General features: G+C 35.7%; 1 protein-coding gene across 1 annotated transcript in view; it reads left to right on the top strand.

Moving 5' to 3' along the window:
* Positions 1-24840, top strand: part of LOC111144965 (inositol polyphosphate multikinase) — a 47577-nt gene that overhangs the window by 11364 nt on the left and 11373 nt on the right. The window contains exons 2-4 of the mRNA XM_022499599.1: positions 1272-1357; positions 10148-10244; positions 19390-19562. Coding sequence (XP_022355307.1) covers positions 1272-1357; positions 10148-10244; positions 19390-19562 — 356 coding nt within the window. The remainder of the gene's footprint in view (positions 1-1271; positions 1358-10147; positions 10245-19389; positions 19563-24840) is intronic.

Raw genomic sequence — 24840 nt, 5'->3', positions numbered from 1 at the left:
AAATTTTTGTTGTTTAAGCCACTTAGTCTGCAGTATTTTGTTATGGAAGCTGGAGCAGACTAATAACACCTTTAGTGCACCTCAGGCTTGAAGTTTTTCTCTTGTAAGCTTATGTTTAGAATGGGGTTGATTTGCCAGAGGAGTTTTCTCAACATTCCTGTTTAACCCTCTACTTTATGTCTTCTTTGTGCACTCATGCTTCAGAGATAATTTTTCTCCATGTTCATGCCTTTTCTCCAAATGTAGGCTACTGTTGCTTATTACTTGGTAATTACCAGCCTGATGCAAGGCTGTAGGGGGTGTTTCTTGTTGTCTTGGTGCATCTTCAATATTAGTAGGCCCTCTGACCCTGAGTCTTGGGATGGGATTTTTAGATTTCTGTCTCTTAAGTGAAAGTAGAAGTCCGAGAGGTTTTTTGTTGTTGTTGTTGTTGTTTTTTAATTTAATTTTATTTTTTCAGTGAAGGAATTTTTTCTGACCTATTCTCTTTTTTTCCTTATGATACTTATTTGAGCTCTGTTGTGTTCTAACATGTGATTTGGTGAAAAGCTCAGTATTTGAAAATTTAAGATTTTAGCATATAAATTTGGTAATGAGTCTTCTTGGTGTAGGGACAGGACCAGTGCTAGTACATATGTGATGGCTTTAGGAAAAGGCTCCTCCTTTGAGTGGGCTGATTATGAGAAGTTGCCCCTTCCTGCTTCAGGCTTGGTATCTGATTTCAGTTGCCACTTCTCCCAGTGGTTATGCGCCCTCATACAATCTATACGTGGTGCATCTGAATCAGGAAAAATTTTTAGTTGGTTTCTTATAATAAATGAGAAAAACTTATTAAAAAGTTACAAAATAGGAAGTTCATATAGTACCACCTTTAACATATTTGTTTTTTTCTCTATACAAGAGTGGAATCAGTTTACACTACTGCTTGTGATTTTTTAAGTATAAATTACTTTCTCCCAGAAAGACTATTACTGAAGAATTTCTATAAAATTTAGAAGTATATTCTAAATTTATTAGAAAGTCTGAGAGGGCTCTAAGGGGAATAATAATTTGAGACAATAAAACCATACTTCACAATTTGTGTTCTGGTGCTTTGCCTATAACAAGCACTGAAATCTCTTGGTTAAATGTTGAAATTTCTGAAATAAGGAAAACAGACCCCTTAATTTTTATGAAAGTGATTTATCTGTAACTTTAAGAACTCATCTATCTTGTGATACAAGGTATACCATTATCAAAGCATTAAAAAATAGCTGATTTTTGTTCTGTAGGTATCCTGCAACATCCAGATGGCACAGTTTTGAAACAGTTACAGCCACCTCCAAGGGGTCCAAGAGAGCTGGAATTCTATAATATGGTAAGTGAGGTAAGGTTTGTTTCATTGTATTCAAAGAGTTTTTCATAGTTTTCTGATGACTAGGTAAGAAATTCGTTTGACAGCATGTCCTGGTATATTGTATATGTGACTAAAACAAAAGCTTTGTGAATATATTGTGTATCTTTACAGTCTAGTATTTTCCCCTGTACTTCATTTTTAAAATTTTATTTATTTATTTTAGAGCACACGCATGAGCAGGGGGGCAGGGAAAAGGCAGAGGGAGAGGAACTCTAATAGACTACGTGCTGAGTGGGGAGCCCAACTCAGGACTTGATCTCACGACCCCAAGATCACAACCTGAGCTGAAATGAAGAGTCGGCTGCCCAACTGACTGAGCCAACCAGGTGGCCCTACTGTACTTCATTTCTTAAAGATCCTTATTTTGATCTGCTAAATTGATTTCAGTTAATGGATTTAGACCTACATTCTAAAAACCCCTTAATTGGGACACCTGGGTGGCTCAGTGGGTTAAGCTGCTGCCTTCAGCTCAGATCATGATCTCAGGGGGGTCCTGAGATCAAGCCCCCACATCGGGCTCCTTGCTCAGCAGGGAACCTGTTTCTCTGCCTCTGCCTGCCATTCTGCCCACTTGTTTTCTCTCTCTCTCTATGACAAATAAATAAATAAATAAATACCCCTTAACTGAGAGCTCATTGCAGAAGTGCTGAATTTAAGTGTTTTTATTTTTACTACAGGATTTTTTTTTAGAACCTTAAATGTGCTAATTCGTACTATGAATCTTTAAATTTGGGGAAAGGGACACAGCATACTTAATATCTAATTAACTCTATGACTAGGAATACTTTTTAGTGCATTCACAGTGTTTTCAACTCTCTGTCTAGTTACAAAATGTTTTCATCACACAAAAGAAAACCCTGTAACTGTTAAGCCATCCCTGGCAACTGTTAATCTGCTTTCTATGGATTTACCTATTTAGGATATTTCATATAAAAAAATTTTTTTTAAAGATTTTATTTATTTATCTGACAGAGATCACAAGTAGGCAGAGAGGCAGGCATGGGGGAGGGGCAGGAAGCAGGCTCCCTGTTGAGCAGAGAGCCCGATATGGGGCTCGATTGCAGGACCCTGGGATCATGACCTGAGCCAAAGGCAGAGGCTTAACCCACTGAGCCACCCAGCTGCCCCCAGGATATTTCATATAAATGGAGTTATGTATAATATGGGCCTAGCTTGGTTTTTTAGCATAGTGTTTTTTTCTTTTAAAGATTTATTTACTCATTTTAGAGGGAGAGAGAGCATGAGCAGGAGGTGGTGAGGGTGAGGGAGCAAGAATCTCAAGCAGACTCTGTGCTGAGTGTGGAGCCCAACTTGTGGCTCCGTCTCATGACCTGAGCTAAAACCAAGAATTGATTGCTTAACCAACTGCATCACCCAGCTACCCCTAGCATAATGTTTTTAAAGTTCATCTACATTATAGTATGCATCAGTACTTTGTTCCTTTTTTTTGGTTTTTTTCATTTTATTTTTTTTATATTTTTTAATTTTTTAATAAACGTATAATGTATTATTAGCCCCAGGGGTACAGGTCTGTAAATCGCCAGGTTTACACACTTCACAGCACTCACCATAGCACATACCCTCCCCAATGTCCATAAACTTTGTTCCTTTTTATGGAAGAGTAACATTCCATTTTACTTCCATACCCCATTTTGTTTATCCATTCACCCACTGATGGACATTTGGGTTGTTCTCATCTTTTGGCTTTTGTAAATAGTGTTGGCTGTGTACATTCCTGCATTAGTGCTTGAATACCTGTTTCCAATTTTGGAATTGGTGGGTCATTTGAATATTCTACAGGAACTGTCAGTGTGTCCCAGAGGGGCTTTACCATTTTTTTATAGTTTCACCAGCAATGTATGAAGTTTCCAATTTCCCCTCATCCTCACCAATACTTGTTAGGGTTTTTGTTTGTTTGTTTGTTTGTTTGTTTGTTTAATTTTATTTTTTATAAACATATTTTTATCCCCAGGGGTACAGGTCTGTGAATCGCCAGGTTTACACACTTCACAGCACTCACCAGAGCACATACCCTCCCCCATGTCCATAATCCCACCCCCCCAACCCCCCTCCCCCCATTAACCCTCAGTTTGTTTTGTGAGATTAAGAGTCACTTATGGTTTGTCTCCCTCCCAATCCCATCTTGTTTCATTTACTCTTCTCCTACCCCCTTAACCCACCATGTTGCATCTCCTCTCCTGTTTGTTTGTTTTTAATGGCCATCCGAGTGAGTGTTGAAGTGGTTTTTATTTTTTTGTGGTTTTTGTTGTTGTTTTGTTTTGTTTTGTTTTTTTTTTGAGAGCGCAGTGCTAATTTCATTGCAGTTTGTTTGGTTTGCATTTCCCTAATGGCTAATGATGTTGAGTATCTTTTCATGTACTTACTGACTATCTGTATTTATTCTCTGGACTAATGTCAATTCAAATCCTTTGCTTATTTTTTCATTGGGTGGTCTTTTTAATTTAGTTTTAGTTCTTTATGTATTCTAGATAAAAGTCCCTTATCAGGCAAATGATTTGCAAATATTTTCTTCCATTCTTTGGGTTGTCTTTTCACTTCCTTGGTAGTGATTAGAAGCACAAATGTTTTAAAATTCTGAAGTCCAATTTATCTGTTTTTTTCTTTTGTTGCTTGTGCTTTTGGTGTCATATCTAAAGTCATGAAGATTTATGCTTATTTTCTTCTAAGAATTTTGTAGTTTTAGCTCATTTAGATGAAGTAGAAAAAAACAGTACAAGCTACAACAAAAAACAAATACTAATATAAGTGCTTTTCCAGTATTAACTTGTTTAATCCTCAGAAAAAACCTGTGAGGTAGGGTCTATATTATCCTCATTTTATACCTGTACATATGAAGGCATCATTAGTTGAAATAATTTTACCAAGATCATTCAAATAGTTGATGATGGCCCCAGGATTTGAATGTACTCAGTCTAGCTCTTGAATATGTACTTTTAACTGCTACACATGGCCTCTTTTTTGAAGAATGTATTTTATATTCCCTCTGTAAAAGTCTTTTACATAATTTGTTCAGCTTACTCTTTGTAACTCATTTTTTGTTTCTGTCATAAATATTTTTTTGAATTAAGTTTCCCAATGATTGCTAATATACAGGAATGATATATGTATTTCTTTTATCTAGTAATCTCATTGAACTATAACAGTTCTGATTGTTTCCTATGTAGACAGTTAAAGCTATGGTGATTGGAAGGGTTTTTTTTTTGTTGTTGTTGTTATTGTTGTTTTTTAATATTTATTCATTTGACAGAGAGAGGGAAGCAGGTTCCATGCCCAGCAGAGAGCCTGAGTGCGGGGGCTCAGTCCCAGGACCCTGAGATCATGACCTGAGCCGAAGGCAGAGGCTTAACCTACTGAGCCACCCGGGTGCCCCTGTTATTGTTCCTTTTGAATCCATATATTTCTTTTAAGTACTTCCAGTACAGCGGTGAACGGAAGTAGTGATGGGGGAAAGAAAGGGCATCTTCTTCTCATTTAAGAAAAGTACTTCTAATATTTCTCCTTTTAAGTATGGCTTTCTCTCTTAAGTTTCTGATACTTCTTCCCAGGTTAAGGAAGTTGCCTTCTCTGGGCGTCAAGACTGTCAAAATATGAAGGTACACTCTGTCAATTTAATAAAAGGACTGTTTACAAAGGTGTGGTCACAGTTCAAGGCCACCTACAAGAGATAATGCTATACCATCTCTGGGCCTGAAAGGGCAAAGAAAGGGAGTGGTTACTAGAACTAAGGGAACCATTAACCCTCAGTTTGTTTTGTGAGATTAAGAGTCACTTATGGTTTGTCTCCCTCCCAATCCCATCTTGTTTCATTTACTCTTCTCCTACCCCCTTAACCCACCATGTTGCATCTCCTCTCCTGTTTGTTTGTTTTTAATGGCCATCCGAGTGAGTGTTGAAGTGGTTTTTATTTTTTTGTGGTTTTTGTTGTTGTTTTGTTTTGTTTTGTTTTTTTTTTGAGAGCGCAGTGCTAATTTCATTGCAGTTTGTTTGGTTTGCATTTCCCTAATGGCTAATGATGTTGAGTATCTTTTCATGTACTTACTGACTATCTGTATTTATTCTCTGGACTAATGTCAATTCAAATCCTTTGCTTATTTTTTCATTGGGTGGTCTTTTTAATTTAGTTTTAGTTCTTTATGTATTCTAGATAAAAGTCCCTTATCAGGCAAATGATTTGCAAATATTTTCTTCCATTCTTTGGGTTGTCTTTTCACTTCCTTGGTAGTGATTAGAAGCACAAATGTTTTAAAATTCTGAAGTCCAATTTATCTGTTTTTTTCTTTTGTTGCTTGTGCTTTTGGTGTCATATCTAAAGTCATGAAGATTTATGCTTATTTTCTTCTAAGAATTTTGTAGTTTTAGCTCATTTAGATGAAGTAGAAAAAAACAGTACAAGCTACAACAAAAAACAAATACTAATATAAGTGCTTTTCCAGTATTAACTTGTTTAATCCTCAGAAAAAACCTGTGAGGTAGGGTCTATATTATCCTCATTTTATACCTGTACATATGAAGGCATCATTAGTTGAAATAATTTTACCAAGATCATTCAAATAGTTGATGATGGCCCCAGGATTTGAATGTACTCAGTCTAGCTCTTGAATATGTACTTTTAACTGCTACACATGGCCTCTTTTTTGAAGAATGTATTTTATATTCCCTCTGTAAAAGTCTTTTACATAATTTGTTCAGCTTACTCTTTGTAACTCATTTTTTGTTTCTGTCATAAATATTTTTTTGAATTAAGTTTCCCAATGATTGCTAATATACAGGAATGATATATGTATTTCTTTTATCTAGTAATCTCATTGAACTATAACAGTTCTGATTGTTTCCTATGTAGACAGTTAAAGCTATGGTGATTGGAAGGGTTTTTTTTTTGTTGTTGTTGTTATTGTTGTTTTTTAATATTTATTCATTTGACAGAGAGAGGGAAGCAGGTTCCATGCCCAGCAGAGAGCCTGAGTGCGGGGGCTCAGTCCCAGGACCCTGAGATCATGACCTGAGCCGAAGGCAGAGGCTTAACCTACTGAGCCACCCGGGTGCCCCTGTTATTGTTCCTTTTGAATCCATATATTTCTTTTAAGTACTTCCAGTACAGCGGTGAACGGAAGTAGTGATGGGGGAAAGAAAGGGCATCTTCTTCTCATTTAAGAAAAGTACTTCTAATATTTCTCCTTTTAAGTATGGCTTTCTCTCTTAAGTTTCTGATACTTCTTCCCAGGTTAAGGAAGTTGCCTTCTCTGGGCGTCAAGACTGTCAAAATATGAAGGTACACTCTGTCAATTTAATAAAAGGACTGTTTACAAAGGTGTGGTCACAGTTCAAGGCCACCTACAAGAGATAATGCTATACCATCTCTGGGCCTGAAAGGGCAAAGAAAGGGAGTGGTTACTAGAACTAAGGGAAGGTAACTTTACTAGAAGGTATGAACTGAGAAGGAGGAAATTAGAGAAATAAATAACCTGACCTCAACACTTTTCCTACCCTCTGCTATCTTGTACTGTTAAGAGACACTGGTTATAGAACTAAGGGAAGGTAACTTTACTAGAAGGTATGAACTGAGAAGGAGGAAATTAGAGAAGTAAATAACCTGATCTCAACACTTTTCCTACCCTCCACTATCTTGTACTATTAAGAGACACCAGGGGCACCTGGGTGGCTCAGTGGGTTAAGCCTCTGCCTTCGGCTCAGGTCATGATCTCAGGGTCCTGGGATTGAGCCCCGCATCAGGCTCTCTGCTCAGCGGGGAGCCTGCTTCCCCCTCTCTCTCTGCCTGCCTCTCTGCCTACTTGTGATCTCTCTCTCTGTGTCAAATAAATAAATGAAATCTTTAAAAAAAAAAAAAAAAAAAGAGAGACACCGTACTATTAAGTCCATCACTGGTGGACAAGGGATGCCCACCGATCTAGTTGATTGATACTAGTTTCTTGGGAAAAGGGGAAGTTACACAACATCCATTCTATTTTTATTTCAAGAAACTTTTTAAGACATGAATGGGTATTGAATATTTTTCAGCTACCTTCTCTGTATCTATTGAAATGATTTTATGAGTTTTCTCTTTTAATCTGTTAATGTAAATGTCATAATAGAGTTCTAATCTATTTTCATCTTTCATTTTTGGAGTAAAACCTACTTGTACATGTCCTTCTAATTTTTTCTTAATAATATGCATTACTGGATTTTGTTTGCTAGTGTTTTATTTAATATTTTTTCCACCTATTCCCAAAAATGAGATTAAATTATTATTTTATTCACATATTTTCCTTGTCTAACTTTGATATCAGATTTCTTATATCTTCATAAAAGGAGGGGCATTTCTTTTTCTATTTCATGGAAGAATTTCTGTCAGATAAGGATTTTGTTCCTTAAGGGCTTTTTTAAAAAAAGATTTTATTCATTTATTTATTCATTTTATTTATTTATTCATTCACCTATTCATTTTTAAAGATTTATTTTTTTATTTTTATTTTTAAAGATTTATTTATTCCTGCTGAGCAGGGAGCCCAGTGTGGGGCTCAGTCCCAGGACCCTGGGATCATGACTTGAGCCAAAGGCAGACACTTAACAATAAGACACCCAGGTGCCCCTCCTTAAGGACTCAGTAGAATTTAACTGTATCATTATAGCCAGTTGTCTTTTTTCCTTTTTCTTTTTAATATCCTTTTTTTCATTTCATTCCTTCTTTCCTGGATTCTTTTTTAAAGATTTATTTGTTTATTTGAAAGAGAGAGAAAGTGTGAGCATGAGAAGGGGCAGAGGGAGAGAATATCGAAGCAGACTCCTGCTGAGCATGGAGCTGGCTGGACACAGGACTTGATCCTACGAGCCATGAGATCAGGACCTGAGCTGAATTAATGACTTCTTTTATATTCCTAATATTATTTGTTTATTTGTTGCTTCTGTCTTTTTGTTGATCAGTTTGGCCCCCAGCATTTTTATTTTATTTATTTATTTATTTATTTAGGTCCCTGGCATTTTTAGAGTGTAATGGTAGGGGAAGGGAGAGGATGACAGGGTTTTTACAATTCATAGTTAGATTTTCTTTTACTCTCCCTGTTTCAGTATAGTAACTCTGTCTTCATCTGTGAGAACCAAAGAGATCTTTTGGTTCAGATCTTCAGAGTAGACCTTTATGAAGCCCAAACATTACTGCTCAGTTTAATGCTTTTGGTTCCCTCTTTATTTCAGACCCCTTTGAGTTTCCTTTTCTCTTCCTTGGGAGCTCAGGTATACATTTAAGAAAATGTTTATTATATTTTATCCTACATTTTTCCAGGTAGAAAGTTTTTTTTTTTTTTTAATCATTTCTCCCCCTGCCTCCCATATTTAAAGTAAGAAGAGAAAGTTTACCTTTTATATATACTCTTCCAGTTCTTTTATCTTTTTTACTTAAAAATATATCATGGATTTCAAGTCCATATCAACATAGATATATACTTAGTTCCTCCATCCTGTTGTTATGTCTTCATGAACACTGTGCCCTCACTGATGTTATGCCAGGAACAAAGGGTTGGTAAGGTATACCCTTCCCTTACTTACCTTGGCCTAGAGTTGACTAATACCACTTCTGCTCACATTTCAATAGGGAAAACTGGGTAATACAGTCTATCACATGGATATTTAGTGAGTCTCTGTCACATTTGAGTTTATTTTATAGAATTGTTTTATGTATAACTACTAGACATGAATATGGCTTGACAAATAGAATTGTAATACTGAGATTTCACAAACATTTTACACCAGTGAACTTTAATGGTTTTGGATAATTGGGTAGACCGTATTGTGAGAATTCATTGGATAATATGTTTTACAAGTTGTTTTTAAACCAAAAATATTTTCTTTCCCTACTCTTCTAGGGAAAAAACTAAGAATCTAGTTCCAGGATATGTGAACATTTCTAGTATTTTCTAGAATTATTACTGGTTATACATCAAGGAATTAAATGACAAATAATTAGACTTACATTGAGTTAATGGATGATTTTTTAAAGGTAAAATCATAACTCCCGAGTGCCTATGTTAAGTCAGTTAACTATCTGCCTTCAGTTCAGGTCATGATCTCAGGGTCCTGGGACTGAGCCCTGCACCCGGCTCCCTGCTCACCAGGGAGCCTGCTTCTCCCTCTCCCTCTGCTGTTCCCTGTACTTGTGCTTTCTCTGTCAAATAAATAAATAAAATCTTCTAAAAAAAACCATAACACCCTTACAGATATAAAATGAATATCTGTTAAAGATTTTGGTAAACTCATTATATAATGAGGGAACTAAGCAGATACTGAAACTGATTCAAAAGAGAATCCAAAGAAGCACAAATTTATAAGAATTAAAGGGAAGTTGAAATAAGTATATATCTTCTGCCCTCCCATGAGGGGTGGTGGAGGGTGGAAGGAAGTGAGCTGAACTTTTTCCGGCCAGAATTATTTTACATTTCCATGGACAAGAATTATTTTGCATTTGTTGAAGCTTTATCTACAACTTAGTTGTAAGATAGTTCAAGGACAGTGAAAGGCTAGAATTAGATAACCAAGAAAAATGTGCTTTAAACAATCATACTTTTTTGTTGGAGACACAAAGTAATCTTTTTTTTTTTTCTTCCAAATGTGTTTCCAATTGAAACTCAATACGAGATAGATTATGATTCACCAGTATCATTTTATTTGAGAAATGTGTAGGACAATTATAAAGCATTATAAGAAACTGCCATGCAAATGTTATATTTCTCTCTGTTTCAGGTTTATGCTGCTGACTGTACTGATGGTATTCTTTTAGAGCTACGAAAATATTTGCCAAAATATTACGGCATCTGGTCACCTCCCACTGCACCGAATGGTAATCTTTTCTTAAAAATCTGTTCTTTACTATTAATTCATGACAGTGACTTTTTATTTTGATTTTTAAAATTATTTTTAAAGATTTTGTTTTTGAGAGAGAGAGAGAGTATATAAGCATGGGGAGCTGGGGGCAGAGAGAGAAGTAGACTCCCCACTGAGCAGGGGAGTCTGATGTGGGACTCTATCCTAGGACCCTGAGATCATGACCTGCGAGTGTCTTTTTAAACGCCTTTATATAAATTTAAGCCTAGTTTTATACAGACAGAATATATGTGGTTTTCTTTCTAATCTTTTCTTTACTTCATTAAGGGAATCGTACTTCTTTTTTTTTTTTTTAGGATTTTATTTATTTATTTGAAAGAGAGAGAAAGTGAGAGAGCAAGCGTGAGCATTTGTGGGGTGGGCAGTGGGAGAGGAAGAAGCAGATTCTCTGTTGAGCAGGGAGCCCAATGTGGGGCTCCATCGCAGGATCTGGGATCATGAGCTTAGCTAAAGGCAGATACTTAACTAACTGACTGAGCCACCCAGGTGCCCCTGCTTTTGTTTTTCATACCCAGTTTCTTAAATGGTGTATAGCGTTAATGACCAATGGGAAACCTAGGTGGCTTAGTCGGTTGAGCATCCAACTCTTGATGTAAGCTTAGGTCATGATCTGAGTCATGACATCCGGCCCCCTGTTGGCTCTGAGGTCAGCAGGGAGTCTGCTTCTATCCCTACCCCCCTTCCTCTCCTTCTGCCCCTTCCCACCACCCTCCCCTCACATGTGCACACTCTTTCTCTCTAAAATAAATGTCTTAAAAAAAAATTAATGATCAATTTCTTATAATTGAATAAAAAAAATCTATTGTACTTAATACTGTGTACATTTATAAATGTTCTTTTTTCCTTATTTATTGGGCAATTTCTTTTTCCATTTTGAGTAGGAAAACCAAGAAAAATATTTTGTTTACATAACTTCCTCTGTCTCGTTCTAGGCTTTAAATTGCAATCTTCTAGGGGTGTCCGGGTGTCTCAGTCAATCTGACTCTTGATTTTCAGGTCATGATCTCAGGGTTGTGAGATTGAGCTCCATGCTGGGTGTGGAACCTGCTTAAGATTCTCTCTCTCCCTCTCCCTCTGCTCCCCTCTCCCTCTCTTTAAAAACAATCACAGTCTTAAAAAAATACTGCTAAGTTTCGTGGTTAGAGGACAAAATGATCTATGTAAGGGTACATCTCTTTCTTAATGAATACTTGAAGGAGTATTTGCCTTTTCGAAGCCTTTGACAGAGCAGAATTAAACAAGTAGCATGAATGCTTAATGATTGAAGAATCATTCATGAATAGGTGAAGAGTTTCAAACTTGACTGAGTTTGAGAATAACCCAGAGGCTTGTTAAAATGCAAATTAATAGGCTCAACTCCCAGTGTTTTGATTATGCAGATTAATGTTAGAGTTTAGTGATATGCTTGTTAAAAAAAAGCTACACTTTTTTTGATGTAGCTAGTACTTGAACTGCATTTTGAGAAGAGGGAGAGAAGGAGCTCCAGCTTGGGCTTGTTCATCAATTTTGTTTTTCTTCTACTTATTTACTAGGTAAGGAAGTGTCATTTGTAGGGAACCATGGTATCTTCCTGGGTATCCTCAGTTAGGTAATAGTAAATCTATGATTCCCCGGGTATTTAGGATTCTTCTGTATTTCAGTAATATGAAAAAAAAAATGAGTGAGTTTAGCTTTAGTCTTCCTCCTTCTTTCTTTTTTCCCTTTATTTCTTTCCTTTCTTTTTCCCTTCCTTCTTTCTTTGTCTTTTTGTCTCAAATATAGAGTATATCCTGATTGAGATCACCATATTACTTAAGTTATTTCACAAATCTTGATGATCACCTTACTTCATAGAGGTTTCCGTTGTAACGTAAAATAACTGGATTCCATTAAACTTTGCCACTGGTTGCTGTTTAATTTTGAGCAAATCATTACTCATCATTAAAGTAACAGTTGAAAGATTAACAGAGGTCACTGAGGATGGTACTATAGTCAACATCCAGATAAGTAAATACTCATTTTAAAAACGTTGTTAGGAAGGGGTAGAATAACTGAGCAAACAGCATCATTATTTTGAAAAGTAGAGTATATAGAAAGAATCTGGGTAAGAAGAAATATTTTAATTAAAAATAACATTTTATAGCTTGAATTACTAGCATATGATTTAAAAATAAAGGACTTACTAGCAATAACAATCTTCTTGGTCCTCAGTACTAAATAGAGAGACATCTATACTAAAATAGAAAGAGTAGTTTGAAGTCAAAAGACTTGGGTTTTTGTTTTTTAAAGATTTTATTTATTTATTTGACAGATAGAGATCACAAGCAGGCAGAGAGGCAGGCAGAGAGAGGAGGAAGCAGGCTCCCTGCCGAGCAGAGAGCCCGATGTGGGGCTCGGTCCCAGGACTCTGGGATCATGACCTGAGCCGAAGGCAGAAGCTAAACCACTGAGCCACCCAGGCGCTCCAAAAGACTTGGTTTTACCTCGATTTTTTCCAAATTTTGTGAAGTTGGTTAAATCATGAACTTTTTTTTTTTTTTTTTTTTAAGATTTTATTTATTTATTTGACAGAGACACAGCGAGAGAGGGAACACAAGGTAGGGGACTGGAAGAGTGAGAAGCAGGCTCCCCGCTGAGCATGACTCCCGATGTAGGGCTTCATCCCAGGACCCTGAGATCATGACCTGAACCAAAGGCAGACACTTAACGACGAGCCACACAGGCACCCCAACTCATTAACCTTTTTGAGCTCTACTTTTTCTTTTATAAATTGAAAATAATACCACATAGATTTGAGTAGTTGCATGTTATGTAAGAATGCTTTGAAAATTCTAATATTCTTATTTGAATTTCTCTTATGGAGAAATTGGTGCTACTGGGAAAAGAAAATGAGGTGAGGAAAATGAGAGAAGAGAGGAGAAAATGTAAATAAAAGGGTGGAAAGGACAGGAATAAAAAAGTATCTGTATATAGAGTGGTTTAGTAATTGAACAGTTGCCTTGGTAGATGTCCTATTGCTTTTTAATTTTTTTGCTCTGGAGGAAGTTACACAAAAATTGTTGCACTATGCAGGTGTTTAGCTTTTTTTAGAGAATCCATGGGATCGTTTTTCTGTTATCCTTTTGATAATGAAACAAATATAAATATTTATATCATGAAACCAAATATTTCTTAAATTTTAGAACACTGTGGTTTGCATTACTGTATTTTACGTAGGAATAATTGGCCTCCCCCACCCACCCACCGGGCGGGTGCTTATAGTAGTTTTATAAATTATTTATTATTTTTCAGGTGCTCATGGTAGTTTTATAAACTTGATGTAGTTCTTACAGCCCAGAGTAGTAAAATGTAGAAAGTACTGCAAATTTGCTTAGCAAATTATTGTAACTTAAGTGTAAGATCATGCTGACCAATAAGGTTTTTTCCTTTTGATTTTTTTATGTAGCTTTATCAAGATATAATTTATGTATCATAAAACCCACTCATTTAAAGTATATAATTCAGTAGTTCTTAATATATTCATAGAGCTGTAAAATCATCACCATTAGCTAATTTTAGAACATGACCAATAGATTTTTTTTTAAAGTTAAAACATTTATAAATTATCTTTGAGGATTTTGAGTTAGTTACATATATTAAATCTCATCCTTATCTATATAAACATATGATGCCTAGGATATATACCATCAAAAAGATTTTATTGATAGTTATCTAGGGAGATAGAAAAGTATATCTTTAAGTGGGTTTGAGCAAATTGAAAGGTTTTTTTTGTTTTTTTTATTTAGAGATTTTATTTATTTATTTGACAGAGAGAGATCACAAGTAGGCAGAGAGGCAGGCAGAGAGAGAGAGAGGAGGAAGCAGGCTTCCCGCTGAGCAGAGAGCCCCATGTGGGGCTCGATCCCCGGACCCTGAGATCATGACCTGAGCCGAAGGCAGAGGCTTTAACCCACTGAGCCACCCAGGCGCCCCCAAATTGAAAGTTTTTAAATGTACTTTCCAGCTTGATTAATTGTTGGGTTTCTGGATCTAGCTACTAGTGAAATTTTAGGAAGCATGCACTGACCTCCTATACACTGAGGTCAAATTTGGAAGCTCAAGATCTCTCCCTGTGATCCTTTCTACTTTCAGTTTATCTTGCCTTTAGAAATGACCAATGATTGCAGTTGAAAGCAGAAGTAAAAGGCCTTCTCTGTTTTTCCATATGGCTTCCTAGTTGGGCGGGAGCTCCTCATCTGGCCTTTTCTCCTTTTTTGAGAGGTTCAGAAATGAAGATAGTAATCTATACCTACTGGACTTTCTGGAGATGGTGGGGAAGAATTTGACGAAACTTGGAACCCATATTCTCATAATTTATACAATCAGTAATATTTAGTATAAGAGCATCTAAATAACTCTTCCTTCAACTCCCTGAATGCCCTCTCCCTTGTCCTTCCTTTAAAGAAACTAATTATCTTTACTGTTTAGTTATATGTAGGTCTTTCAGTTTTTCCACAGTATTTCAAATGTTTCTACTTTTTTCTCTTTTGATACTGGGAATTTTCTGCCCCTTTCTTAGAGTGTCAGGAATATATTCCAGCAGTAGAAAATTTGCTATAGGAATTTTTTATGCATAATGTATTACAAAGCAATGTATTACATTTAATTTATATTAAAGGTAATTATATTTAATTATACATATTTAATTAGAAAATATATTTAAAACAGGAAGCTTCCTTCAGCCATAGTAACCTTGGGCAATCTTATATTGTCGTCAACAGCATGAAGTATATAATATTTTGAGCATGCTAACCATGTCATTGGTAAAGCCACTGAGAAATTTTACTTAGTAATCTGCTTATAACAGCATGAAGTGGTATATTTCTGAATATCTGGTAGTTATTTTCATGATCTTTGCCTCAAAAAATTAATGAATTATAGAAATTCTGTGTATACTTCCATGAATTAGTAGATAAATAATGGATTTAGCTCTTATAGCCATAGCCTCTTAAACTTAACTGTATTTCTAGTCATTGTGATCTCTTATAATGAGCTCCATGTATTTCTGAAAAGTAGATGGCTTTTTATTTATTATACAATTATTATAGAATATTTCCTTAGATCTGAGTTTCATAAATGCCAGTCCTTTGACCTCTGGCAGACTGGTTTTATCAGTATCTGTTGTCTTAAATAGAGGTTTTCAGAATTTAAAAAAGTAAATCTAGTTATTATTCTATCAATCTTTATGATGTATACAACATACAGTTATACACATGTATGTGTAAAAATCACCTCTCTTCATTCAAAATCATATCTTACAAGTTACATCATATTAAATAATCATATCGTAATTATTTTCCAAACATTGTATGAAAGTAGTTTCATTTATTTCCTTGACCTTGGTCAGAATGAACGTAAAAATATTCCAGATAGAACACTTATTCTTAGTCCATCCGATTTTTTGGATGAGTTTTATTTATTTATTTATTTATTTTTAAGATTTTTTTTTTTTTTTTTTTTAATTTATTTGACAGGGAGAGAGACAGCACAAGTAGGGGGAGCAGGAGAGGGAAAAGCAGGCTCCTCGCTGAGCAGGGAGCCCGATATGGGGCTTGATCCCAGGATCCTGAGATCATGACCTGAGCCAAAGGCAGACGCTTAACCGACTGAGCCACCCAGGGTGGCAAAAACCCTGGATGAGTTTTAGAACATATTTTCTGTTTACCTGAAAATTTAAAAATACTACTCCATTCTATAGCCAGAGGGGCCTGGCTGAAAAAGCGTCCTTTGTTATCCAGTCTGTGACATTGCTTTACAAGTGAAACTCCCCTGTAGTAAAATGCCTTTGAGCATTTAAGTTACTGAATCTCAAGATTGACTTATTTTGAATTAAGCTGTATGCTAGTGAAATAATTTGCTAATAGCATTTTGCAGAAAGAATTAATATTCAGACTTAACTCTAGTGATAACAACCTGTTTAAAAAAAAATCTGTAAAGGTGTCAGTGCTCAGATCATGTCCCATTTTCCTATTTATCTATTTCATTCAAAAGTACTTGTGGCAAGCTTCTAGATATATGACATTATAGCCTTAAAAAAAAAACTGCATCTCTGCAGCAGGTTTTGATGTTTATTTTTACAACTAAGAGGGAAGGATAGAAATTACAGTCTCAAATTCTTAGTTTCACTTACCAAAAAAAAAAAAAAAAAATCAAGGCCAGGGAACTAAAAGAAAAACACTAAGCCAACTCAGCAGGTTTTAATTTAAGAGTTATTAACTTACCCCTGGGGCTAATAATACATTAAATGTTTATAAAAAAATTAAAAATTTTTAAAAAAAGAGTTATTAACTTAAGTTTAATAATATTCTAGCAGTTGTTTGGTAATTTGAGTCATATATCCCATATCAAGAACCTGAAAGTAGGGGCACCTGGGTGGCTCAGTGGGGTTAAAGCCTCTGCTGTTGGCTCAGGTCATGATCCTGGGGTCCTGGGATCGAGCCCCGCATCGGGCTCTCTGCTCAGCAGGGAGCCTGCTTCCTCCTCTCTCTCTCTGCCTGTCTCTCTGCCTACTTGTGATCTTTGTCTGTCAAATAAGTAAATAAAATCTTTAAAAAAAAAAAAAAAAAAGAACCTGAAAGTAAAGAAAAACACATTTGGCTAGTTGAAATATATGTCAAATAAAACCCAAGATGCTCAGGCCTGTTTACTGAAGGAATGACTCAGTTATTACAGTGTTAGGCCAAATCCAAAGTCTCTCTGGGCAGTAGGAATGAGAAAGGCAAACATTCATTCATTCAGCAAACATTTATTGTATTCCTACTATATATGGGATTTGCATTTGTATTTTCCTCCTTCCCAAGAGGGGAAGAGGAAATAGAGATTTTATATTATGGTTTGTAATCTACTCTTGCTTCTGTCATCTCCAATTATTACAAGAAACAGTTTATTGTTTGTTTTTAATCACTACCAAATTGGCAAGTAGAAAATAATAATCCTACACTGAGATAAAGATGCTATGATAGTTAGCTAAGTTCACACACTATCTTTATACTCTCCTCAAGACTTTTGAGGTCTCTTTCAGTTACAGAAAGTAATGATACACTTGTGTATGTCAGGGATTTACTGTATTAGGTTCTAATTAGTTTTTTCTGATATTTGAGATATAAACCTTGTTACTGAAATTTTTACATAGCTGTAGCAAAAGGATGGATAAGTTTCCTTTAGTTTCACTCAAGGTAGCTGGAGATGAAAGGAGGGAATACAAAGGGGACGGTTCTGTGCTGCTTTCTTCCCCATCTTCTCATCCCATCCTGTTGTTATCTTTGAAAGCACAGAATCTTGGGTGGGTTCCAATTTCTTGATCAGAATATTCCCACAGTGCCCTTACTTTTCATTGTCAACAGTCCTGTGTCTGTGTCCAGACCTTTTGTTTTCTCTTACTGCACATGTCTGTTTTTGAGAGTCCTTTTTTAAAATGTGTCCTACTTTTTCTGCTGTGCCAGTGCTGGTTTCTTAGGCTATAGTTTTTTGTCATATTTGGGCTTGACTTCACCTGGTTCTACAAAATCATGACCTTGCTCCCATCTTCCTTTTACTAAGGGATAAAACTTACCTCTTTATTTCTTATCCTTTCGTTTTTTTTTTTTTAAGATTTTATTTTATTATTTATTTGACAGACCGAGACCACAAGAAGACAGAAAGGCAGGCAGAGAGAAGGAGGGGGGAGCAGGCTCCCTGCTGAGCAGAGAGCCTGATGCAAGGCCCGATCCCAGAACCCTGAGATCATGACCTGAGCGGAAGGCAGAGGCTTTAACCCACTGAGCCACCCAGGCGCCCCTATTTCTTATCCTTTCAAGGAAAAGATTTATGCCTCTTGAATCTGAGGGCTTAAAACTTTCACAAGCTCTATGAGGATTGTTCTCATTTTTAGTTCAACACAGCCTTCTTTGTTGTAATTTAATAACTGCTTGGTGTGGGTCAAGGTAAAGGAAAATAGGGCAAGTCTTTTTTCCTCTGGTAGCCTTTTATTCATAAAAAATACATATCTTCTCTAACTTTGCTACTTTAGTAAAAAGCAGATAAAATCTTTTCTGTTTTTGAGAAAAAGTTTTTAGGAGAAATGCTTCACATATTCATAACTGAAAGTTATGATCTCAGTTAGAACTTTGGGAAGATGCTTTCATCAAGTAAAGAATTTCTTTCCTTTCTTCCCTCTGTACCTAGACTTTACTTTCAAGCTAAGCTGTAATTAGTTCAGTTACAGTATTTAGTAACTAAAACTTTTATAATTTTTTACTTGAATCTCCATTTATAGTAGTTTTCTGTGGGAATATGTATGCAGGATGCCAAAGTAGTTTACAGATGAACTTTTTGACGAATGCTTATATTCTAAAAAGCAAGATACTTATTTTTCTTTTGAGACTAGTAAGACTAGAATGTGTATTTGGCAGTGACCATAATGTAGATAGATTTACCTTCTTTTTAATGATTTTATTTATTTATTTGACAGAGACAGACACAGTGAGAGGGAACACAAGCAGGGGGAGTGGGAGAGGGAGAAGCAGGCTTCCTGCTGAGCTTGGAGCCCGGTGTGGGGCTCCATCCCAAAACCCTGAGATCACGACCTGAGCCGAAGGCAGACAGTTAATGACTGAGCCAACCAGTCGCCCCTAGATAGATTTACTTTCTTAAACTATGCTTCTGTTGTGTACTCTGTGGGAAGGATTTATTCCTAATATTAATTTTAAATGAAAATTTTTAGGAATTATTAAAATACTAAGAGATCTACTGAAGCACAGATGACATAAAATGTATTCAAAAGGGGAATGCATTCTGAAAAAGCTTTTGAGATAATCTCATTTTAATGTCCTTAGGAACCTTATATCTATTTCATCCTTTTGCTGATGATTGAATATTAATTTTATCACTTCCTGCAAGAGTTTCTCTGTGATATTTATACTTGTTTTAAATTTGTTGGTCAGTTTTTTCTTCTTCTTTCAGTTGGAATAATAATAATTGTTGACTCTGGTTTTATTTTAACTTTTTTCTCAGTTTTAAGATTTTCTCATTTTGTTTTCCTGTGGAAGTTATTTGCGTAGTAATATGTTTTCCTATTACTAATTAAGGTTTTCCTTTAATAACAGATTTATACTTAAAACTGGAAGATGTGACCCATAAATTTAATAAGCCCTGTATAATGGATGTAAAGATAGGGCGAAAGAGTTATGATCCTTTTGCCTCATCTGAGAAGATTAAGCAACAGGTCAGCAAGTACCCATTAATGGAAGAGATTGGGTTCTTGGTGCTTGGCATGAGGGTAAGAGTGATTATTGGTAACATTTCTCTTTACATGTTCTTCCCTTGGAAAATATAGGTGTTATTATAATTCTTACATATTAGAAGATAATATATTTTGGATTTGGGTTATCCATATCTCCCCAGTGCGGGTGGAGATTTTAATCTCCTTTGTTCACTAATAGATGGTCAGTGTCTGGAGTTATCCTGACACATAGTATGTAATTAATAATGAATGGCTGAACCATAAGACTCTGACTCTGATAATTTTGTTTTAAAGAAGCTTAAGTTTAGGTGCAAAATAATAAGTGAAAGTGATATTACTCGTGATTTTTCCGTGAGAAAAGTGGTAAGTTTATATATTCATTTTTTCCTGTGTTTTTAAAATAGAAAAAGAAAATTAAAAATTAGGTTATTTCTTCAGACTGTATTTTAAAACAGTTGTTTTATTTGCTCATGATTCTGTAGGTTGAAAGTTTGAGTTGGGCTCAGGTAGACAATTTGCTGATCTCAGTTAGGGTCCCTCATATAGCTGTGTTTATTTGATGACTCAGCTAAGGGTAGATGGTCTAAAATGACCTCACTGTCATGTCTGGGAGATCATACTGTTGGCTGGGCCTTTTCCCCTGTGATCTCTTGTGTTCCAGCAAGCTCGCTGGAGCTTCTTCATATTCCAAGAAGGCAAGAGTGAGAGCTATAAGGTCTCTTGAAATTTACATTAGGAAGTCATTTGATGTGACATCTGTAGGACAAAGAATATCACAGGGCCAACCCATATTGATAAGGAAAAGAAATAGACTTCAATTCTGATAGTGGGAATGGAGAAGTCACAATATAAATGGTAGTGCACACAAGGATGGGAAGGATTGTTGAAGCCATCTTTGCAAACAGTATGCCACAGTTAAGAAGTAATGTGGAATAAAATTCTCTAAATGGTATGCCTTCTAGATGTGCGGAGGCAAAATTTGGATATATGATAAATGATTGTTTACCTATACAAGTATAGTGGGTAGTTTTGAAACTCATCATGTAAGATGATATATGTATAGGTGTTCCTTTTGACTTTTAAACTATAATACAGAAGTATTATAGATGAATTGTTAATGTGATGGTAATAATAGCACAGTTGAATTTGGTATTCTGGTTATAAATAAAACCAAAAAAATGTACAGTTATTTCATTTTAGAATACTATAATTAAATATGGTTATATGGTAAAGAAAAAAAAAGGTAATGGAATAATGTTAAAACAAACAAGGAATAAGCATGGAGCCTGACGCAGGGCTCGATCTCATGACCCTGAGATCATGACCTGAGCCAAAATCAAGAGTCAGACACTTACAGGGCTGAGCCACCCAGGTGCCCCTCTACTCAATATTAAACTTATTCCAATCTGGCTTCTGTTTGATCATCCCTCCAGATTTGCTCCTCTCTAAGGTCCCTAAAGACCTTAACAATCTTCATTGTTAACTAGGTCCAAATGACATTTTTTCATTATTCACTTTACTTTACTTTGAAAAGCAACTTTCAGTGCTATCTAAGTTATCCTTGAAACTTTCCCTTTTAGTGTTCATGACACCCTCTCTTGGTTGTTTCCTAAGACCACTTTCCTAAGACCACTTATTTACCAGCTTATTTTTTTCTGTTTACTCTTTAAATGTTGATGTATTCTGCTCAGTTCCATTTTACTCCCTCGTTTTTCTTTCTGTTTCTTCCTGAGCAGTGTCTTTTGTTCTTAAATGGTTCATTTTTACTTACACTGGTTAAACCCAATGTGTATCTTCTACCTCTGGTTTATCTTTGCTCTCCTAATCTGACCTTTACTTGGATAATGTAAAGACATCTAGAATGACTATGTTATAAACTGACACACATCCCTCTTGCAAACTAACAACCACAACAATAGTAACATCTCTATTATTCCCTATCCCAGTAAATGGCATCACCATACATACAGTTTTACAAAGCAGAAAACTTGTAGTACTATCACATCTCAGAACCAGTCATTAGTTCTATTGATCTTAATTCCCAATGTCTCTTGAGTCCCATTATCCCTTTCCAGACTCTAGTCCTAACTGATCTCTCAAGTTCAGTTTTGCTCTCTTCCAGTCTGTTCATCAAACATTGCAAAAGACATATCTAATTAGGACATTACCCTATTTAAAAATTCTTCAGTGGGTTTCCATTACCCTTCAGGTACATATACAGGATAAAGAAGACATTGTGTGAGTTAGCATTCTTGGGATATGTGGTTTCCCCAGACAAGTAATTCTTCTGTTTGTATTTTTTTAATAACAACTTTTTGAGATACAATTTACATATCCTTCAATTCACTTACTTAAATATATGATATGATTCATTGGTTTTAGTATATTTATGGAATTGGGCAACCATCAACACATTCAACTTAAGAATATTTTCATCACCCTCAAAAGAAATATACCAACTAGCAGTCGCCCCTCTTTTTCTTCCAGTCTTTCAATTCCCCCTAGCCTTAGGCAACCGTAATCTACTTTCTATCCCTATAGATTTGCTTCTTCTGGACATTTCATATGAATGGAATTGTACAATATAATAGGTGGTCTTTTGTGACTGGATTCTTTCACTTAATGTTTTTAAAAGTTCATCCATGTTGTGGCATAGATCAGTATTATATTTCTTTTTATTGCTAAATAATATTTCATTGTCCATATATGCCACATTTTCTTTATCCATTCATATAATTTTTTTTAAAGATATTATTCATTTATTTGTCAGAGAGAGAGAGCACACAAGCAGGGGGAGCAGCAGGCAGAGGGAGAAACGCTCCCTGCTAAGCAAGGAACCCGATACTGGACTCGATTCCAGGACCCTCGGGATCATAATGAAGGCAATGCTTACCTCACTGAGCAACCCAGGCGTCCCATATCCACTCATTTATTGATAGACATTGGGTTATTTCCATGTTATGGCTATTATTAATGCTATTATGAACATGAATGTACAACTTTTTTACATGTGCATATTTTTATTTCTTTTGGATAGATTTCTGAGTTTGAAATTGGTAGGTCCTGTGGTTAAATTTAACTTGTTAAGAAACTGCCAAAGTATTTTTCCAAAGTTCCTGCACCATTTTACATACCTACCAGTGATGTTGTGAAGGTTCCAATTTCTTCACATCCTTGCCCAACACTCGTTACTGTCTTTTTTTTTTTTTAACCATTGTCATCCTAATTAAACAGTATGTTTACTACTGTATAAAGGAAGTTATGAGAACAAAAATAACAGGAACACAAATTGATCCAGTATGATCCTCACCAAAATCCAAACTGGCATTTTTTTTCAGCAACTGACAATTACAACTTAATCCTAAAATTCAAGTGTAAATTTAAGGAGGACCCAGAATTAGTCAAAACAATCTTGAAAAAAGGAAGAATAAAATTAGAGCTGTCACAATTTCTTCAAAGCTTCAAAGCTTACTCCAAGGCTACATTAATAGACAGTGTGGTTCCAAAAAAAATATTTGCAAATCATATATTTGATATGAGGTTAGTATCTAAAATATATAAAGTACTCATACAATTTAATACAATCGCCATCCTAATGGGTGTGAAGTGGTATCTCAATATGGTTTTGATTTACATTTCCCTAGTGACTAATTATATTAAGCATCTTTTCATGTGTTTATTGACCATTTGTATATCTTTGGAGAAATGTCTATTCCGATCCTTTGGCTGCTTTCAAATTGGGATAGTTGTCTTTTTATTAATGAGTTTTATACAAATACCTGATGAGATATGATTTGCAAATATTTTCTCACCTTCACTTTCTTGACAGTTCCTTTGAAGCACAATTTAATAGATAAAAAAATCTAATTAAAAAAATGGGCAGAGGAACTACATAGAGATTTTTCCAAGGAAAATATCCAAATAGCCAACAGGAACATCAAAAGGTTCTCAACATCACTAATCTCAGGGAAACACAAATCAAGATCACAACGACAATTACCTCACACCTGTTAAAACGGCAAACATCAGAAAGACAAGAGATAACAAGAATTGCCCAGAATATGGAAAAAAGGGAATTAACACTCCTCTGAGAATTATACTCAGCATCTCAGCGTCAAGCCACTAGAACTTTGAATAGTTCGAATGTGAAGAATGTAAATTAGGTATAGCTACTATGGAAAACAGTATGGAGGTTTCTCAAAAAATTAGAAAATAGAACTACCACATGATCCAGCAATTCTACTTCTGGGCATATATTCAAGGAAATGAAAACAGAATTATCATAGAGATATGTGCAATTTATACTCTAATGTTTAAAAATTTTCCTCCAGGAAAGTCATGCCTTCTTATCACTGACTAGACTGAAATTTACCAAATATATCAAATATTCAAAAATATATTTAAATATTTTTCTGTTCTGTTCAGCCAATAGTAGAAGAGGTTTTGCGGGCAGAATAACTTGCCAGTTTTCTATGCTGGTTTAGGATCTTTCTTTTTTTATATTTATTTGTTTAAATTTTATTTATTTATTTATTTATTTATTTATTTATTTATTTAAGAGGGTGGGTGTGAGCAGGGGGGAGAGAGAGAATTTTTTTTTAAATTAATATATAATGTATTATTAACCCCAGGGGTACAGGTCTGTGAATCACCAGGCTTACACACTTCACAGCACTCACCATAGCACATACCCTCCCCAATGTCCATAACCCCACCACCCTCTCCCTGCCCTCCACCCCCCGGCCACCCTCAATTTGTTTTGTGACATTAAGAGTCTCTTATGGTTTGTCTCCCTCCCAATCCCATCTTGTTTCATTTATTCTTTTCCTACCCCCCAAACCCCCTACGTTGTATCTCCACTTCCTCATATCAGGGAGATCATATGATAGTTGTCTTTCTCTGATTGACTTATTTTGCTCCACATAATACCCTCTAGTTCCATCCACGTCATCACAAATGGCAAGATTTCATTTCTTTTGATGGCTGCATAGTATTCCATTGTATATATATATACCACATCTTCTTTATCCATTCATCTGTTGATGGACATCTAGGTTCTTTCCATAGTTTGGCTATTGTGGACATTGCTGCTATAAACATTCAAGTGCACGTGCCCCTTCGGATCACTACATTTGTATCTTTAGGGTAAATACCCAGTAGTGCAATTGCTGGGTCATAGGGTAGCTCTATTTTCAACATTTTGAGGAACCTCCATGCTGTTTTCCAGAGTGGTTGCACCAGCTTGCATTCCCACCAACAGTGTAGGAGGGTTCCCCTTTCGGAGAGAGAAGCTTAACCAGGCTTGACACACAGC

Source organism: Enhydra lutris, unplaced genomic scaffold (assembly GCF_002288905.1).
Source record: "Enhydra lutris kenyoni isolate GAN:26980312 unplaced genomic scaffold, ASM228890v2 scaffoldscaffold12, whole genome shotgun sequence".
Lineage (NCBI taxonomy): Eukaryota > Metazoa > Chordata > Mammalia > Carnivora > Mustelidae > Enhydra > Enhydra lutris.
This window is presented reverse-complemented; position numbering and strand designations above follow the sequence as displayed.